This window comes from Vanessa cardui, chromosome 28 (assembly GCF_905220365.1).
Source record: "Vanessa cardui chromosome 28, ilVanCard2.1, whole genome shotgun sequence".
Lineage (NCBI taxonomy): Eukaryota > Metazoa > Arthropoda > Insecta > Lepidoptera > Nymphalidae > Vanessa > Vanessa cardui.
This window is the reverse complement of record NC_061150.1, coordinates 8136581-8153984: the sequence shown is the minus strand read 5'-3', so window position 1 is coordinate 8153984 and position 17404 is coordinate 8136581. Positions and strand designations below refer to the sequence as shown.

Here is a 17404-nt window from a genome sequence, read left to right as displayed (position 1 = left end):
TTAAACCGCTAACCATTTGGAATTTTTCACTTCATTTATTGAAGGTCATTCGAATTCTCGTTCAGTGAACGATAAACTTCTTTTTCGTGCGGAGACCGTAACATCTATTCTTTGTAGGAAATTGATAAATATATTCATATGATGCGTATTGAAACCAGAATGCTATGGTATACCTACTTTAATACGGGGGGGGGGTGTCTTTGTCTACGTACCGCACTTAAGAAATGAATTTGATCACAGTGCGAAACGGGGTTTAAAAGTATACTTCTCAGACCTCGTACCGCACTCAGCGGCGTTCGCGACGACCAGTGATGTGAACGTATACCTTTGAATCATCCTTTGGTTATAACCGTATTATAATAATCTATTTGATACTTTTGAGTTAACTAACTTTAGGCAGACAGACATCAACTTTGCTTGATATAATTTACGAATACTATTTTTTTAAAAAACCAAATTTTAAATATTTAAATCATAACGAAACAAAATTAAATCTTATGTGTTCTCCTCCGGTAATTAGGGCCAGAAATTTATGATTAATTCTTTTCCTTAAGTGAAAAAAAATGTACGTATTTAATATATGTTGGTCACAAATGTATTGGTATTGACAAATTTTTGAAGTTGCATTTTTGACAAATTTTGAAAAGAAGTAAAAAAACGTGATAAGTCAAAAATGGTTCACTTTTGGATTATGAATATGGGGGTTAAAATTATTGCAAATAGTCACCCCTATCACCTCCTGACGGATATACGTCGAGTTACCAATAACCCTGTATACATATATGGTGTTCTTTCGTGGGAGTGATCGTTGTGCGTCTTCAGGTACACATCGACATCGTGGTGAAGGTGCACGACAAGACGGTGTTCGCGACGCACGTCAACCAGTCCAGGTTCGAAAGTTGGAACGAAAATGATGGTAAGATTTTTATACTATTTTGTTGTAGGAGGCCCTGGCCTTAGTAACGTTATTCAGCGGAAGGCGTATGGATACTCAAATCAGTGGCAAGATGTCTGAGATATATACAAAATCTCTTTTAATTTTTGTTTCACTCAATGTGTCACAAAGCTGTTAGGTTAATCCTGATATAACATTGGCTCACTTAAAATTAGGCAACGGAGCAAATTACCAACAAACTTTATCAGCAATTTTACGAGTAATATTTTCTCTATGAATATTGAACATATCGTATAAAATAGACTGATATTTTGTTCTATCGACTGGGCCGGAACCTTTATACGGAGTGGCCGAAAGCCGAATATGAAACTCCACGAGCTAAAACGCCTGAATAAATTTGGACCTTCTATGATAATATTCATGCATATTTTGCAAGAGTTTTATAAATTTTTCAGTTAAAAAATCTATAATGGAGTTCCTTCGCTTCGGGAGTCACATCAACCAACAGATGGCGTACTACCCGGTGCAGATGGACGTGTACCTACCGACGGAACTGGGTAAGGATCAGACTGACATTATAAAGGCAGAAGTAAAATGATGAAGAGGATTTTTTGGGTCTGAAAGAGTTCTAAGTCGATGTGATTAACATGAGGAAATCCACGATGCGAACCTAGATGTCAATAACAATAATGCTGTAAAGGAATAAAGTTAACGAAGTTTCTTTGAATCATTAGGAATTGCAGGCAAGACATACTGCGATTTTTCTTTCGTTTTTCCTTGTTACATATTCTGGCAAACCAGCAAATGATACTTGATGGTAAGAAATCGCTTATGCCAGTCACACACGAATTCACTATCGACCTTGGCAATTAGGATGTTACATTCCTCGTGTCTTGGTACACAGCAATACAAAGTACTGCTGTTTAGCAGCAAAACATATGACAAAGCCCTACTTAATTATTAAGTGATGCTAAGTTATTTAACATGGTTTTCAAATTAATAAGGATTTTTTGTTGTATTTGTGAGAAATAAAGGGTTTTTGGTTAATAGATTAGGTCATTCGCTATTTTGTGAAATTATTAATTTTTCAATAAGAATTCGTCCAATATTAGTATGGTTACATCTTCGTTGTTCCCAGGCACCCCGATCCGCCTGCAGTCGTCAGTGGTCACGTTCACGTCAGTGAGAGGGAACATCACGGCTCCCGTCGAGCCCGCCGACATGCTGTACTGGAAGAACGACCTGCACATACGGTAAAGAAAATAATCAACCTCGCCGAGTGCCCGACTGGACCAAAGCCTCTCAGAGAAAGTTTTGGAGCGTATTTAACCACATGTTGGTGTTGTAGTTTCTCGTGAACTAGACAGTAGCAGAGTTCCTCGGACTCACCCAGGTTCCTCCTGATGTTCACCATCGATAATCCATAGATATGTTCAGCAGTCTCAGTCGCTAGTACGAAGGTTGAGCTTAGTGCGTGTGCAGGTACCAGGCGACGAGCGTGACGTGGCTGCGCGCGGCGGCGCCGCTGCTGGCGTCGCGGCACGGCGCGCGCCTGCAGCGCTCGCTCGTGGCGCACGTGCCCGTCAAGTTCAAGGTCGGCGTCGAGCCCGCGCGCCACAGGCGGATCACGTGAGCTGCGCCATACTTGCGTGCACACGCAGCACACCACACATGTGCACTGCTTCGTACTAACTCCGGTCGACCGACCCAAATCAGATATGGCATTAATTGTTATATAAATGTGTAGGCCTGGTCGGTCCCAGCTTGCAAGCCTGTTTATTGTGGCTTTGGATATGATACTCTTTTATTTGATTTGCTAGTTTACATCATTAATGAGACAATTTAACACAGGGTTGCGATGTAGTATTCATCAGCTACTATGCCACTGTTTAATGTCATTTGAGCGATACTGTTAAGTGTAGGCTGAGGTTCATAGGTACCCTCCGCATATGGGCCACCTGACGGTAAATGGTCACCATTGCCCATAGACAATGACGCTGTAAGAAATATTAACTATTCCTTACATCGTCAATGTGCCACCAACCTTGGGAACTAAGATGTTATGTCCCTTGTACCTGTAGTTACACTGGCTCACTCACCCTTCAAACCGAAACACAACAATACTGAGTACTGTTATTTGGCGGTAGAATATGTGATGAGTGGGTGGTACCTACCCAGACGGGCTTGCACAAAGTCCTACCACCAAGTAAACCGCAGTATTATATTAAAGCTTTTATAATAATTATTTTGTATAAGTAAGTTATCAAGTCGAACAAGTCGAGCGCTCCTTTGAATCCTTTAAAGTTTTAAAGATTTAAGAGAAATGTTTATCTCTTGTAGAAAGAATTACCTACATTTCATTACGAAGGAACTTTATTAAAAACAAAATTATCAAAATAGGCGTTTTCTAAGCTGTTCTCTGAAGGAATGAACTCCACGTTCTTAAAATCAAATTGCAAATAAACAATTAATTATGATCATATACAGATCAATAACGATGATGAACAAACATATGAACTGACAAAAGATTTCGAAACGAATAATAAAATAATATTCGATTCCGAAAATTGTCGCTCGGAACATCATGTCTCAAATCGCTTGTTTTGAGCGATCAATCTCATCGGCGCCGTCTTTCAGTCGCGGTGACTGACGGGAGGTCGAAATCACTTCGGAAACTATCGGATGCTCTCCGTCAGGTTCAAACAAAAAATATTCAGACATCCGAAGTTTTCTCGAAAGAGATTGTTAAGTCGATCCGTCGATTTGTTTTACTGTCACGCTTCACGAGAGATCTTGGTAAAATGTTCCGTATTCAATTTAAATATTTTACATAAAAATGATTTTTCAATTTCATAACGTCTTGCCACAAGGAAAGGACGTTGTGTTATAAAGTACTTTATAATTTTATTTTTGCTTTTGCTCTAAATTATATTCAACGTGATAATAATAATACTTTATTGCAAACCATTTCTCAAATATAACATAATTACAACCCTTTTTATTTTATTTTTTTCGCCGGAAAAACGCTTTACGCGCTTCCCCCACGTGATGGAAAGTGGGGGGGGGGATTCCCCGGTTTCCTTAACGCCTAGTGCGCCCAGGTCCACCGGGTTTACCCACTAAAAACCCAGCGGTACCCTCTCCGTCTTTCGGCGGGCGCCACGGGATCGCTTACGCATGCTATCGTGACACATAATTGCAACCTTGACTTCAGAACTAATATTATGCTTGCTTGTTTAATAATTGAATATTTTAATTGTACTACCATAGTCTACCTGTATGTCATTGCAGGGAAGGAGTGACTACTGAATTTCTGCCTAGATATTTCCACAGACCTTAGCTTAACGTGTTTGCCGTGTGTCCGCAGTCTGACGTGGCCGGAGCCGTTCGCGCAGCGCGCCGGCGTGGCGGTACACTCCCGCGTGGAAGTCGAAACGGACTCCAAGAGGGGCCTCGAAGTCCTCTCGGTGACGCCCTCTGGAGGGGAAGTTGGTATTTTGTTATTTCGTACATATTCGATAAATGTTATTATCAAAAGTTTTACCAAACAAATATACCAAACAATAATTTTAATGATAAGAAACCTTAATATTTCTTCTCAATTAAATTGTCGGACAGAAAAGGTCCATCTTAGTGGTTTTTAGAAGTAAAACTCCAAGCTAAGCCGGTAAAAAAAATATTTATTAAATTGGATAATTTTTGTTTTCAAAAAACATATACTAACAAACCAGATGAAATAATTGTAACTACTGAGATCACGGATCCCAGTTTGTTCACAATCTCATAAAGTATTCTCAACTAAATAACAATTCATTCCAGTCCACAGACAAGTTTCTTTCTTGTCCGACTTCAGCAACGATTAGTCTCGAAAGATTAGTTCTAGTGATTGATTTTTAGAATTAGTGATTGATACGTGATCGAACTTCACTAGATCGAGATCGGAGCGACAATTTACTGGGACGTGATACATCGACCCTCACTGACCGGAGCAATGGATGCTCAAATGTTATCCATATGATTGTTATAAATGTGAAAGTATCTCTGTCTGCCTTTTTTTTATGAGATAGGTGGCAAACGAGCTACTTTTTTGCCTGACACATGACAACTAGTCACCGACAAACCTTCGATTGGAAACTATAGCCCAATGATAGGAGCATGGCCATGCTACTTTATGGTGCTGCCACACTGCAGTTATAAAATGTTTTAGGATACAACTTAATACGATAAAATTATAAACTAACTTATGAGAGATTATGTTAAAATTTCTGACATATTTTCAACGCTCTCGCACTGATGAAACCGTAACCTTCAGTGAGACATTTTATATCTATTGAATTTCCGACCTCCTTTCCGAAGCAGGTAATCTAAGTGTGATCATATTAAATTAAATATTTTTCCCCATGTGGAAACATTTTGTATGTGTAAAGTTTGAAAGCACTATTATAGTGATATTAACAACTAACGACCTCCGTGGTCGAGTGGTGTACACCGGTTTTCATGGGTACGCCACTCAGAGGTCCTGGGTTCGATTCACGGCCGAGTCGATGTAGATTATCATTAGTTTTCTATATTGTCTTGGGTCTGGGTGTTTGTGGTATTGTTACTTCTAATTTACCATAACACAAGTACTTTAGCTACTCACATTGGGATCAGAGTAATGTATGTGATGTTGTCTCATATAATTATTTATATAGAAATAACGATTCGTATTCAGGACGACAGCGGCGTCTTCTTCGACTGCGAGCGGAAAATGTCCGGCGCGGAAGTTATAGAAAAGTACATCATGTCCAAGTTCATAACTTACGAGTGAGTGGATACTTTCGCACGTCAAACATGTCTTCCTAACTGAAGGTCGTCGACGCGCTTGACGACCCCACAAGTGTGCTGTAGAGATGTGACATGCACATGTGTGTGAGAACATACTTGCACCATCCATTCTATCACAGTCAACATTATACAATAATCCAATATTTACAACAGCAGGCACAGGATCAATGAAATACTGTGTTTTTCGGACCACTTTCAGAGACACGCAACAATTTCTAGTACAATACAGGATTAAAATAAAAATTATTATGATTATACTTTAAAAAGGGCAAGAGCAAAGGGCTTCCTTTTCCTTAGTATAGTACTAAATTCAACAAAAAACAAACATCAACAACAGCCTGTAAATTTCCCACGGCTGGGCTAAGACCTCCTCTCCCTTTGAGGAGAAGAATTGGAACATATTCCACCAAGCTGGTACTAAGTTAAGAATCATAAATTATATTTTTGTTCAAGAATAATTTATGAAAAGGTCTATTGCCTAAAGTCTAGTAATCCATACTGAGAAGGATGCCTAAGACCATTTCAAGCCGTCACTATGTGTGTGGTCAGCATGCTGCCGTCGCAGCAGTCGGTGCTGAACTCCGTGGAGCGCTTCCTGTCGTCGTCGGGCTGCGGGCTGGTGGTGCCGCCGCCGCGCGCCGCGCCCGCCCGCGACGAGGTGCTGCACGTCGCGCTCAGCTTCCGGAACAACGTCGACTTCGACAGGATGGGCCTCACCTTGAACACCGTGCTGCGATACTTCAAGTGAGTAACTCAATCTATACCAGTATCATAAATGGGAAAGTACCTCTGTCTGTCTATCTGGGGGCACGGAAATGCCCCAGCCAAGTCTCGAGCAAAACGGGCACGGCAGTACCATCTTTTCTCGAAGCGATTCGCGGCTGTTTCACCCCCCCCCCTATATCTGTATATAATGTATACATGTACTCGGTAGTGACCATCATGATTCACACATAACATATAATCTGATCACAGGTCTCCTCAGTTACATTTGCACATAATTCCAGGCAGCAAGCAGCTTTTAATTTGTGCTCATTGCCAAGTCAGTATAATTATAATTATAAAGAAAACTATTGATACGATTACTAAATGTTGATTTCTAACTACATAATAATTTGAATAGGACTTGGCTATTATGAGATCTCAAAACTTCTTACGGTGGAAAGACTGCAGCGAGAGGCTTGGCATTTTTTTACATTGAATGTTTTTGGTGGGATATCTCTTTCACGACCAAACCGCTGAACCGAACTTAATGATAATAAGCAAATTTGAACTGCGAGGTAGGTCATAAGCTACTTTTTGCATAACACATGACAACCAAACCCGTAAAATGCGTGCGGAGCCGCGGGCGACAACTAGTTTGTATATACATAATTAAATATTACAACTAGTTTGTATATACATAATTAAGTATTCAGGATATGGTTGAAAGAATTGAGTTATAGTATAATTACATAGAGTCACCGCCATTCCAAATAGCACCCATCCTACTGCGCTACAAATGTTTTTGATCTAGAACTCTTGTTAATGTCGGTACTGACTTGGAAGTTGAATTTCTAATTGGGATTAATGACATTTGCAAACATTATTTCTTATTAATTTTTTCCCCTTTTTGATTATATTTCTGTGAAGCGTGTTTATTACATATGTATACTATAAAAGATTTTCGTTTTTTGTAAGAAAAATATATTATATTTGTTATTACGTCGTGTGCTACATAAACATTTTAGTTTTCTCCTTCCGAGGCACAGGTGTGTAAAATTGCCAAGTTTCTAACTCTGATTTATGATTCAGCAAACCCCGATAATGAAACTCGATTGTTCGGTCGCACTAACTTACGAATAGATCGACGGGGTGCTAAAGATAAGAAAGAGGCAATCCAAAGAAGTTATTCAATTTCCCAATAATGTTTACCTTTAGTGTCAGCGCGATGAATAAGTGATCCGGAGTGATTAAGTTACTCATCATGGTATATCAAGTGCAAGTAAATGTCCTTTAATATTAAAAATATGTAAATATTGAACAACACACATACATGAATCTGATCCAAATGTAAGTAGCTAAAGCACTTGTGTTATGGAAGATCTGAACGATGATACCCCAACACCCAGACACAATGCAACATAGAATATTAATGATATTTTTCTACATCGCTCGGCTGGGAGTGGCGTATCTATGAAAGCCGGTGTACACTCTACTCGACCAAGGAGGTTCTGTATGTTGCCTATGTGTCTCAATTTTAGGAAAAACAAAGATAAGGACGACGAGATGTTCCTGAAAGTGGACGCGGACACGAGCGTGGAGTGCGTCGGCAGGAACGTGTCGGTGCAGGCCGTGCTGTACGTCAACCAGCCGCTCAGGGCCGACCCCGATAAGAGGTTTTGGAAGGTGAGCGTCGCCTGTGAGCATTTCTTCGTTTGACCTCTTCAATGAACTGGAACCAATAACAATACTCCTTGACATTTCTAATACGAAGGAGTGTTGTTATTGGACTTTTAAAAAGTTTTTATAAGATTAGAATATGCCTTACTTGAACTAAAAACTTAATTCATGAGCTTATTGTCTATGGTTTGAGGTACATATTGTGTAGATCACAATACGTCTCTTTGACTCGGTTTAGTAGGTCTGCTTAAAGACATACAGATTCTGAGATTCAGGATTCAATCACCGGGAAATAAAAGTGCGTACGTTTCCATAATCGCACGTAATCGCCGAATCTATTGAAGCACAGTATAATTTGAATGTTTGCGTGCAGCTGTGCTACTTCGAGGACGACACCAGCCACGCGCCCGCCGACCAGGACCTCAACACGCACCCGGCCGCCTACCACGGCCGCGCCGCGCTCGCCTACCGCGCGTCGGCCGCGCCCGAGCGCTGCGACGCCGGCGCGCGCGACAGCCGCCTCGCCGTGCGCTACCGCGGCACGCCCAAGTACAGCTACGGGAACGTCGAGCGCTACGTCGAGGTCGACGTGCAAGGCGAGCGGGTGAGTAGTACACTCGTAGTAGTACACTCCACCGACATTGAGCCGGTGTCACTACAGGTACAAGAGACATGTCATCTCACAAGGTTGATGAAGCGTTGGGGGTAAAAGGATTCTGGTGTTTATAGTGGTGACCGCTCACCATCGGTTCAAGTGCGAACCTCATCTATCTTCATTATATTTATAAATTCCCATATTAGAAAAAAAATTCTTTCTCTGTTAGATTGCTCGCTACAGGTGTACACAGATATGAGCATATTGACTTTCAATAGATTGTAGAATCCACAATGATGTCTACGTAATTAATGTGTCTAACGTCAATGTCACCCTTCCAGCTGCACCAGTTCGACCTGCTCCCAGGGTTAGGCCTGGGTCCCGGAACACCCATCGCGCAACTTCTGGGTACTCTCGACTTCATCAACACCTCCGCAGTCATTAAGGTAACGTTTCTTATATTTCATAGACTATTATAACTGGCACAGGTGTTCCCACGACAAGGCAAAGACCTGACTAAAATCTATGCTGTTTCATACTAGATAGAACAAATACATATTATATTTACCTGCGCCTTGACGCGTATTTTTGCCTTCACAATTTTGTGGTGGCTGATTTTATCCCTTAAGCCCATTATTAACGTAGATTAATCAACTGTGTAAGACATAAGTTATGGTGCACAAATGTGTGTGCAAGCAGAGATCCACTTTCGATATCCCAACTCTGTTAGTTTACGGAAATGGGAAGATGTCTAGAGCAGAACAAACGGTTTACGTGTATCTCATAAAAGAGGAAACAGTGCTTACTTTTGGGCATCGAGCTCTACTAAAAAAGTCTAATCAGAAAATTTTATTATCTCGACTCGGGATTTGAACCTATTGACTATGATCGCGGATAGTCCTATAAACCATAAAATGAGAGATAGTTATAAACACTCTCATAATATTGCCGCCGCTAATCATATTAGTGACATCAAAGTGTGCGACGCGCGTGAACTGTGAAGCCGATGAGCTCAACCCACATTATAACGTAAAATTAGCGTCGTCAGAGTGATTGCAACGAGCGTAATTAATAAATAGATAGATAAATAAACATTGCACACATTACTCTGATCCCGATGTGAATAACTAAAGCACTTGTGTTATGGAAAATCGGAAGTAACGATACCACAAACACCCAGACCCGAGACAATATGATGAGGAGTAAACTAATTAATTTTTTCTGCATCGAATCGGCCGGGAATCGGAACGGGGACCTCAGAGCGAACCCATGAAAACCAGTATACAGACTACTCGACCACGGAGGTACTCAAGCATAATGTTAATGTTTAGTTTAAGGGCTGGGAGTTACCACCCATTCATCAGGTATTAGATCAGTAAAAATGTAAGATAGTTGTGTTCTGGTTTGAGGGGCGAGTAAGGCAGTGTGACTACAGGCAAAAGGGCATCACGTATAGTCTCCAAGGTCGGTGACGTGTTGTCCATGCATGGAATAGTTAATATTTCTAACTACGCTAATGTCTATAACGTGGTGACCACTTAGCATCAGGTGACCCATTTGTCAGCTCGCTTAACTATTACGTACAAAGAAGTTCATTATGTCGCACATCCGCTGAAGCATTATTCATAAATTAAACGCAGATGTAGCTGCAGCTTAAAGGGATATTCTGATTCCTTCAGGATTCTCAACCGCAGAAAACGATGCGAACAAACAGACAAATGAAGCGTCTAGCATAGAGACGTGCGCGGTCGGCGCCCGGGACGCGTGTTGCCCCGCGGGGACGTCCCGGGGAAATTCAATGGAATAAAATTTATTCTTCCTTAAACATTCAGAAGACGCTGAATTGTATCTGTACATCGCGGATCTCAAGAAAACTTATCGAGATTAAATCCGGTGACACAAACACTACTGATTTTCCATGAGCTTAATTTAACTAAACAAAATTAAATTTAAATTTTACGACCTCCGTGTTCGAGTGTGTGTACACAGGTTATTTATGGGTTCGTCACTCTGAGCACCCGGGTTCGATTCCCGGTGGAGACGATGTACTTAAAGTTGTTGTCTTGTGTCTGGATGTTTTGCGATACCGCCGTTACTTCTGATTTTCCATAATTATTATATTAATTAAAAAGATTATGTCAATAAAGTACAATTGATTTAATGAGAGATGAATTTTGAAAAACCCTCTCTCGGTGCTCACCTGCGTTCCATAAAAAACTCTTGCGCAAAATTTCATCGCAATTACTCGTGCTCTATTAAAATTCCAAGTACCATCTAAGCAATGTGTATGTGTGTGCGAATTACCGTTCAAATACATAGATAGACGTGTGGTACGATAGCGTAGTATTGTGTATAGCGTAGTATATATATACGATTTGGACGGGTTACCGTAAAATATAAACATTGCTTTTTTAATTAGAAAATAAATTTTTCGTAGTTTTTTGTATCCTCAAAATCAAATTAAAATACTCTTTATTGTACACCAATAACACACACACATTAGTCACTTTAAAGAAATATGCCCAAGAGGCGATCTTATCGCTAAAACAGCGATCTCTTCCAGGCAAACTTAAGGTACAGGAAAGAAAATATAAAAATATCTCCCGTTGTATATCTCAGTTCTTTTTCTTTCATTGTATCTATCTTGAAACAAGGGCGATTTTTTTATAAAACAAAACTTATAATAACAGATCACTTTTAAACCGGCGAAAGAAAACATTTATTTAAAAATCAAGTTAATACAATAACTTCCCTAGATGTTACTGTTTATTAAGGTTCAATTTGGCTTTATTTTAGGCCCATTGTAATATTCATTGTGTTTGATTATGATGAAAGTGTTAGAAATACATTTGTTTCGTAACAGGAAAAAGACGGCATAGCGTCGGTGGTCGTCAACAAGGGCGCGGAGATCCAGTTCGAGTCGGACAGCTTCGCGTGGCTGCTCGACAGCTGGACCTCCATGCAGCTCATGAAGAGGTTCGGGGTGTACCGTGAGTACCAGAGCATAACCTTATAGATATACTCCAACATACAACTACAACAGCCTGACAATTTACCACTGCTGGGCTCTAGCCTCTTCTCTCTTTGATGAGAAGATTGGGAGCATATTCTACCACGCTGCTCCAATGCGGGTTGGTGGATAGACATGTTGTAGAATTTTGTTGAAACTAGTCACATGCAGGTTTCCTCACGATTTTTTCCTTCACCACCGAGCACGAGATGATTTATAAACGCAAATTAAGCACACGAAAATTCAGTGGTGCTTGCCTGGTTTTGAACCCGCAAGGATCAGTTAAGATGTACGCGTTCTAGCCACTGGAGCATCTTGGCTCTCGAGATAAGCTCCGGTAAGCAAGATTCCCTAGAGTAGCCTTCGCGTGTTTCTTTCAATATTCTCGTTATGTGTGTTCGTATATTCTATAAGAATCTATTTCTCAATACTTCGTGCGTTTTCTCTGTATATAATAAAAAAAAATATCGATGTGGTCAATCGGTCAACTAATTAATTAGAAAAATCGATTTGAAGACTTATACGACAATGTCCCCTATAATACTGTCACAGAAAACACGCACATACACAAAATAATGTAATTTCATTATCACACAACTACAGTATGCTCTGCATTGCCACAACTTTATTATAACATAACCTTTATTATAACAAATTTCTTTTTGTTTGCAAATGATATACATACGCATATTAAGATTGCTATTTCTATTTACTTACTCTATATAATGGTTTACTTGGTGGTAGGGCTTTGTGCAAGCCCATCTAGGTCGGTACCACCAACTCAGGCATAAGGGACATAGCTTAGTTCCCAAGGTTGGTGGCGCATTGACGATGAAAGGATTAGATAATATTTTTTACAGCGTCATTGTCTATGGGTGATAGTGACCACTTACCATCAGGTGGTGAATGATAATTTTCTCTATTTTCTATACTATATTTAATTACAACATATTTTATATTATTATTTTTTTACTATACATGGCTTGTATTCTCAATAGGCTAGCGTTTACCATTGTTCCATCTGATGTTAACCATCGCCACGGCTTCGGATGTCGTATGCTTGCTTACAAGATATCCGTTAACTCTAGATCAGATTTCATAAACAAATTAAAAATAATATCTCTACGACACCTATTGACTATGGACGAGGTGATCATACGATCTACTTGGTCGTTACGCACCGCTGGGTAGCGCTGCAGGATGTGAGCCTCTAAGTAAAAGGCAGGACAACGCCGGGCTTGGTTTGCAGTTGCTAAAAATAGCGATGACAACGAGAATGTTAAAACAAAAGAACATGAAATATAGAAATCTACCCTCAAAACGGCCCCGCGGGATGCGTTGAGTCGTTGTACTAACAATAAATTACATATAGAGATTGTTTTTTTTTGTCTTTAGTGGTCGTTAGTAGTAAAAAATATTACATATTTTTATATTCATATAAATGCATGAAACATGCACATTTTATTTTTAAGATAGATGTTTTAGTTATGCTATTTGATTTAATCCTATATTGTCAAAGTTAAAAAGTCAAATTAGTTCTGGCTGGCCTGTAAATTTCAAACTGCTGGGCTAAAGCCTCCTCTCCCTTTGAGGAGAAGGTTTTGGAACGTATTCCTAACATATAACATAGAATCTTAAGAGTTTAATTCTATAACAAATTAAGAAACTGATATAGAAAATATATTATTTTATAAAATTTAAAAAAAAATCATCAAATATTGTTTATTATATTAAGCTTGTTCAAAATCTTGGCACCGCAACCTATTCGCATTGCCAAGCTGATACGTGGTCGAGCTGCCAGCTCGTGGATCATGTAATCAGGTTTGTAATCAGTCTAACTGTTCATCGTCACCAGGCCAATGTCGGCTGCAAGAGTCGACGATACAAACGTTGAGTGGGAGTGTGCACCAGCTCGAGCAGCTGCAGTGCCCTGAGAGCCTGGTGCTCGCCGACTGCTCCGAGACACCAAGGTAATGACTATTATATTCATTATTGATATTCATTTGACCCCCACCTCTATAACACGACACAACTTAGATGTAGCATCGGCAAACTTCGTAAAACCGATCACATCCGAATTAAGTACGCTATCCCAAAAAATCAATATTCATTTTCTATGTGAATATGATCTTTACACAAAAGTAATAAACTGTAACATTATATGACCTAATATATTCGTCGTTTGACGCGTCGAGTTACATGCACTTGTTTTCTCGGGTTGAACTGATGAATCTATAGCGACGAATAGCGTCGAATGGCGCGATAGGGTAATGAATGTGAATAGTCATCGTTTTATTGAATTTGCCGATGCTACAACTAAGTTGTGTCGTACTATAGCTCATTGCGCAAGAGAAAGCATTGTGTTCTATACGTAAAAATCAAATTTTGGTGAAGACAACTGACATTCAATGGAGTCAAAGTAAAAGTCACTGTCGTATATTAAAATTTTAATATTCTTAGCATTTGAATAAGAACTATATCATCATCGATTAACAATCCGAAGACTTAGATTGTGATGCCTCCTGGGAATAAACGATGAAGGCAAATTAATATAACGTAAATTAATTTAGACATTAGACATACGAAAGCACGAGTACCATGTCCGAAGAGATAAAATAATAGTTATCAATTGTGTACGAAGACGCAAGCAAACTGTTTCTGTCTTTTATTCGATGCGACTGCATCGAGAACGACGCGATTTGGTCCACACTGACAATTTGTAAGCTTGGTGTTGATTTAACAGCAAAGAGTTATATCCAGATCTAAGAGGTCTGCAGCTGTACAAGCTCACGAGGCAGTTACAAATAAGTTAGAAAAGTCTTCGGTATAACTATTAAAGTTTTAATGTATATTTGCAGCTTCGTAATATTGCGCCAACAAAATGGCGGCATCATCATGTACGACGGCGAGCACGCCTCGTACAGCAGCGACGCCTCCGCTCGCAGCTCACACACGGCGTGAGTTTATATATATTTGCAAAATCATAATAAACCTAATCGAAGTAAATTACAAGCACATTTGAATCGTTATTTAAGAGAATGTTTTAAATGTATGGGTACCACCGCCTGAGTCTTAGATCCTATTGATAAGAACCGACAAGAAGCTGTGTAGTTCGCGCTAGACTTTTATTCGTATTACTCTAGTGAGGTAACTTATTGCAAATACCTCAGTAACTTTTATACATTTGATTTTTATTTTTTTTTAGAATGTCCTTTATTCAATTCAGCAATTTGCTTGGCGATAAATTTCAGCAAAATAGCGATAATTTGCGCAACCCTCACTCTTAGTCTGCTGTGACAGCAATCTCTAATAATTGTGCTTTCTAGAAAAACTATACAACTATTTGAACTGACCCCATGTGCACACAAAATCCAAAAAACCACGTCCACAGTTTCGCTTGGCATTTGCAACCAGTAACCTCTACTAGACAAATGTATATTTATAAAGTCAGTATCCTATACATATATCTTTAAGACATAAGTTAGCGTGATTCAGAAACCTCGTTTGAATTAAAAATTTTAGTATATTTATATGTTAACGTTTCTACGGTTTAATTTCCGTTTATGGTACGTCTCATGAGATTCTCAAGATATTTTAAAACTATCAAGAACAACTGAAGCGGAACTCCGAAGTCACTTTTTTTCAAATGTCATACATTAAACAAAGCGCAATGGTTTGCGAGCCGCCTAGCGATATGAACAAATATTGGACAACATCACATACACTACTCTAATACCAATGTAAGTAGCTAAAGCACTTGTGTTGTGGAAAATCAGAAGTATCAGCGGTACTATAAAAGTTGCTCTTATAATCCTGAACCTTGGGTTAATGTCTTCCCCCTGCCACAATAATCTTAAAATTATGGGTAAATACGAATAATATTATTATAGATTTTGTAGATGATAAAAAAGCATGGAATTAATACCTGTTGACTTCCACGCAGGATACATTACATACATATATAATTATACTTAACTAATGTAATTGTATTTCTTAAATGTTGAAAAAGAGTAAGTAACTGCTGAGTTTCTTGCCGATTCTTCTCGGTAGAATCCACTTTCCGAACCGGTGGTAGCTTCAATTAATTGTTAAATGACGATTCAAAAGTGCTTGTAAAAGCCCACTTGAATAAAGTTTATTTTGATTTTGATTAATAATTCCTCAACTAAGAGCTACTATTATTAAAAAAAATTACCTCATTCATATTTGAGCATTAACAAATACAAACACGTTTCATTATAGCTAATATATTATTGTGTGGATTATGACATTATAAGTTAGCTCTGAGAATAAAGGCTGCAGTGTAGGAGCCGGCACGAGGGAGGTCCCTGGGGACGTCCCCTGTGCCGGCTGTTATATATCTACACCTGGTGTTATCATCATTACATAGTGTAAAACCAAATCGCTTACCGCTGTCTGTCCCTATGTATCTTTAAAATAACGCACCGGATATTGATGCGGTTTTTGTAATAGATAGTGATTCGTGAGGAAGGTTTTTCTATATAATGCATGGACTATATATTTTTTTATTATATTTTTATTAGGACAACCAACAGTAGATAAAATGCCACATACAAAAAATAAATTACATTACAAAATTATTAAGGTAAAAGTTTTACTATTTACATTTACTATTACAGGCATTAGAATATTATTGAAAATATAAATTAAATATTATTTTAAACTAAAATTATATAATAGACAATAAAAACTATATAGTAAAGAAATAAGAAAAAAATATGTAGCATATTTAGTATTAGCATTGCATCCGTGCGAAACAGATAGCGCATTAGAAGTGGTAACTATTTCTCACAGCGCCGACGTCCACGATGGTGACGTCACCACGCGGTGTGTTCTTGCTTCCAGGCTGATCCCAACCGACGACGGCGTGAAGGTGATCTCGAACTCGACGGGCGTGACGATCTACCGGCGGTACAACGAGACCGTGATCCTGATCCCGGCCTCGTACCTGCCCGCCGTCTGCGGGGAGTGCGCGGGGGACGGACACTTCAATAACTGTGCAATATAACGTCGTAGAAGTTAAAGCGATTGTTTCATTATGACCACTTTACTAACTTAACGCGTTTCTTAAGTAATGTTAACAACAACAGCCTGTAAATTTCCCACTGCTGGGCTAAGGCCTTCTCTCCCTTTGAGGAGAAAGTGGATTGGTGGAAGAATGCGGGTTAGTGGAAAACACATGTGGCAGAATTTCTATGAAATTAGCTGCATGCAGGTTTCCTCACGATGTTTTCCTTCGCTACCGAGCAAGAGATAAATTATAAATACCAATTACAAATAAATGACAATTCAGTGGTGCTTGCCTGGATTTGAACCCGCAAGCATCGGTTAAGATGCACGCTTTCTAATCGCCCAGTGATTAGAACGCGTGCATCTTAACCGTCATCTCTGCAAACAATGTAACTATGAATACTTCATCGAATACAATCTAACTTAAACTCAAACTCAAATTACTTTATTTAATATAGAAGCACTACACTTACGTTTTGATGGTCAATTGAAACACTACCACCGGTTCGGAAAAGAAAACACCCTGACCTGAGAAGAACCGTCGAAAGAAACTCAGCGGGTCTTTTTTATTTTATTATATACACAATTGAATATAAAAGAAACAGCCAGGAGGCGATCGTTTCATTCCAATGCCATCCACCAACCTGGGAATTCAAACCAGCAA

The 17404-nt window shown here is 39.3% G+C and overlaps 1 protein-coding gene across 1 annotated transcript in view; it reads left to right on the top strand.

The window, feature by feature from the left end:
• LOC124541630 overlaps nucleotides 1-16754 on the top strand; it is a 34401-nt gene extending 17647 nt beyond the window's left edge. Inside the window, exons 15-28 of the mRNA XM_047119554.1 lie at nucleotides 823-916; nucleotides 1351-1452; nucleotides 2034-2148; nucleotides 2378-2524; nucleotides 4263-4383; nucleotides 5610-5701; nucleotides 6272-6466; nucleotides 7966-8110; nucleotides 8478-8708; nucleotides 9041-9145; nucleotides 11563-11689; nucleotides 13565-13679; nucleotides 14568-14666; nucleotides 16576-16754. Of these exons, the coding sequence (XP_046975510.1) occupies nucleotides 823-916; nucleotides 1351-1452; nucleotides 2034-2148; nucleotides 2378-2524; nucleotides 4263-4383; nucleotides 5610-5701; nucleotides 6272-6466; nucleotides 7966-8110; nucleotides 8478-8708; nucleotides 9041-9145; nucleotides 11563-11689; nucleotides 13565-13679; nucleotides 14568-14666; nucleotides 16576-16738 (1851 nt within the window). The 3' untranslated portion in view covers nucleotides 16739-16754. The remainder of the gene's footprint in view (nucleotides 1-822; nucleotides 917-1350; nucleotides 1453-2033; nucleotides 2149-2377; nucleotides 2525-4262; nucleotides 4384-5609; nucleotides 5702-6271; nucleotides 6467-7965; nucleotides 8111-8477; nucleotides 8709-9040; nucleotides 9146-11562; nucleotides 11690-13564; nucleotides 13680-14567; nucleotides 14667-16575) is intronic.
• Nucleotides 16755-17404: the final 650 nt, after the last annotated feature.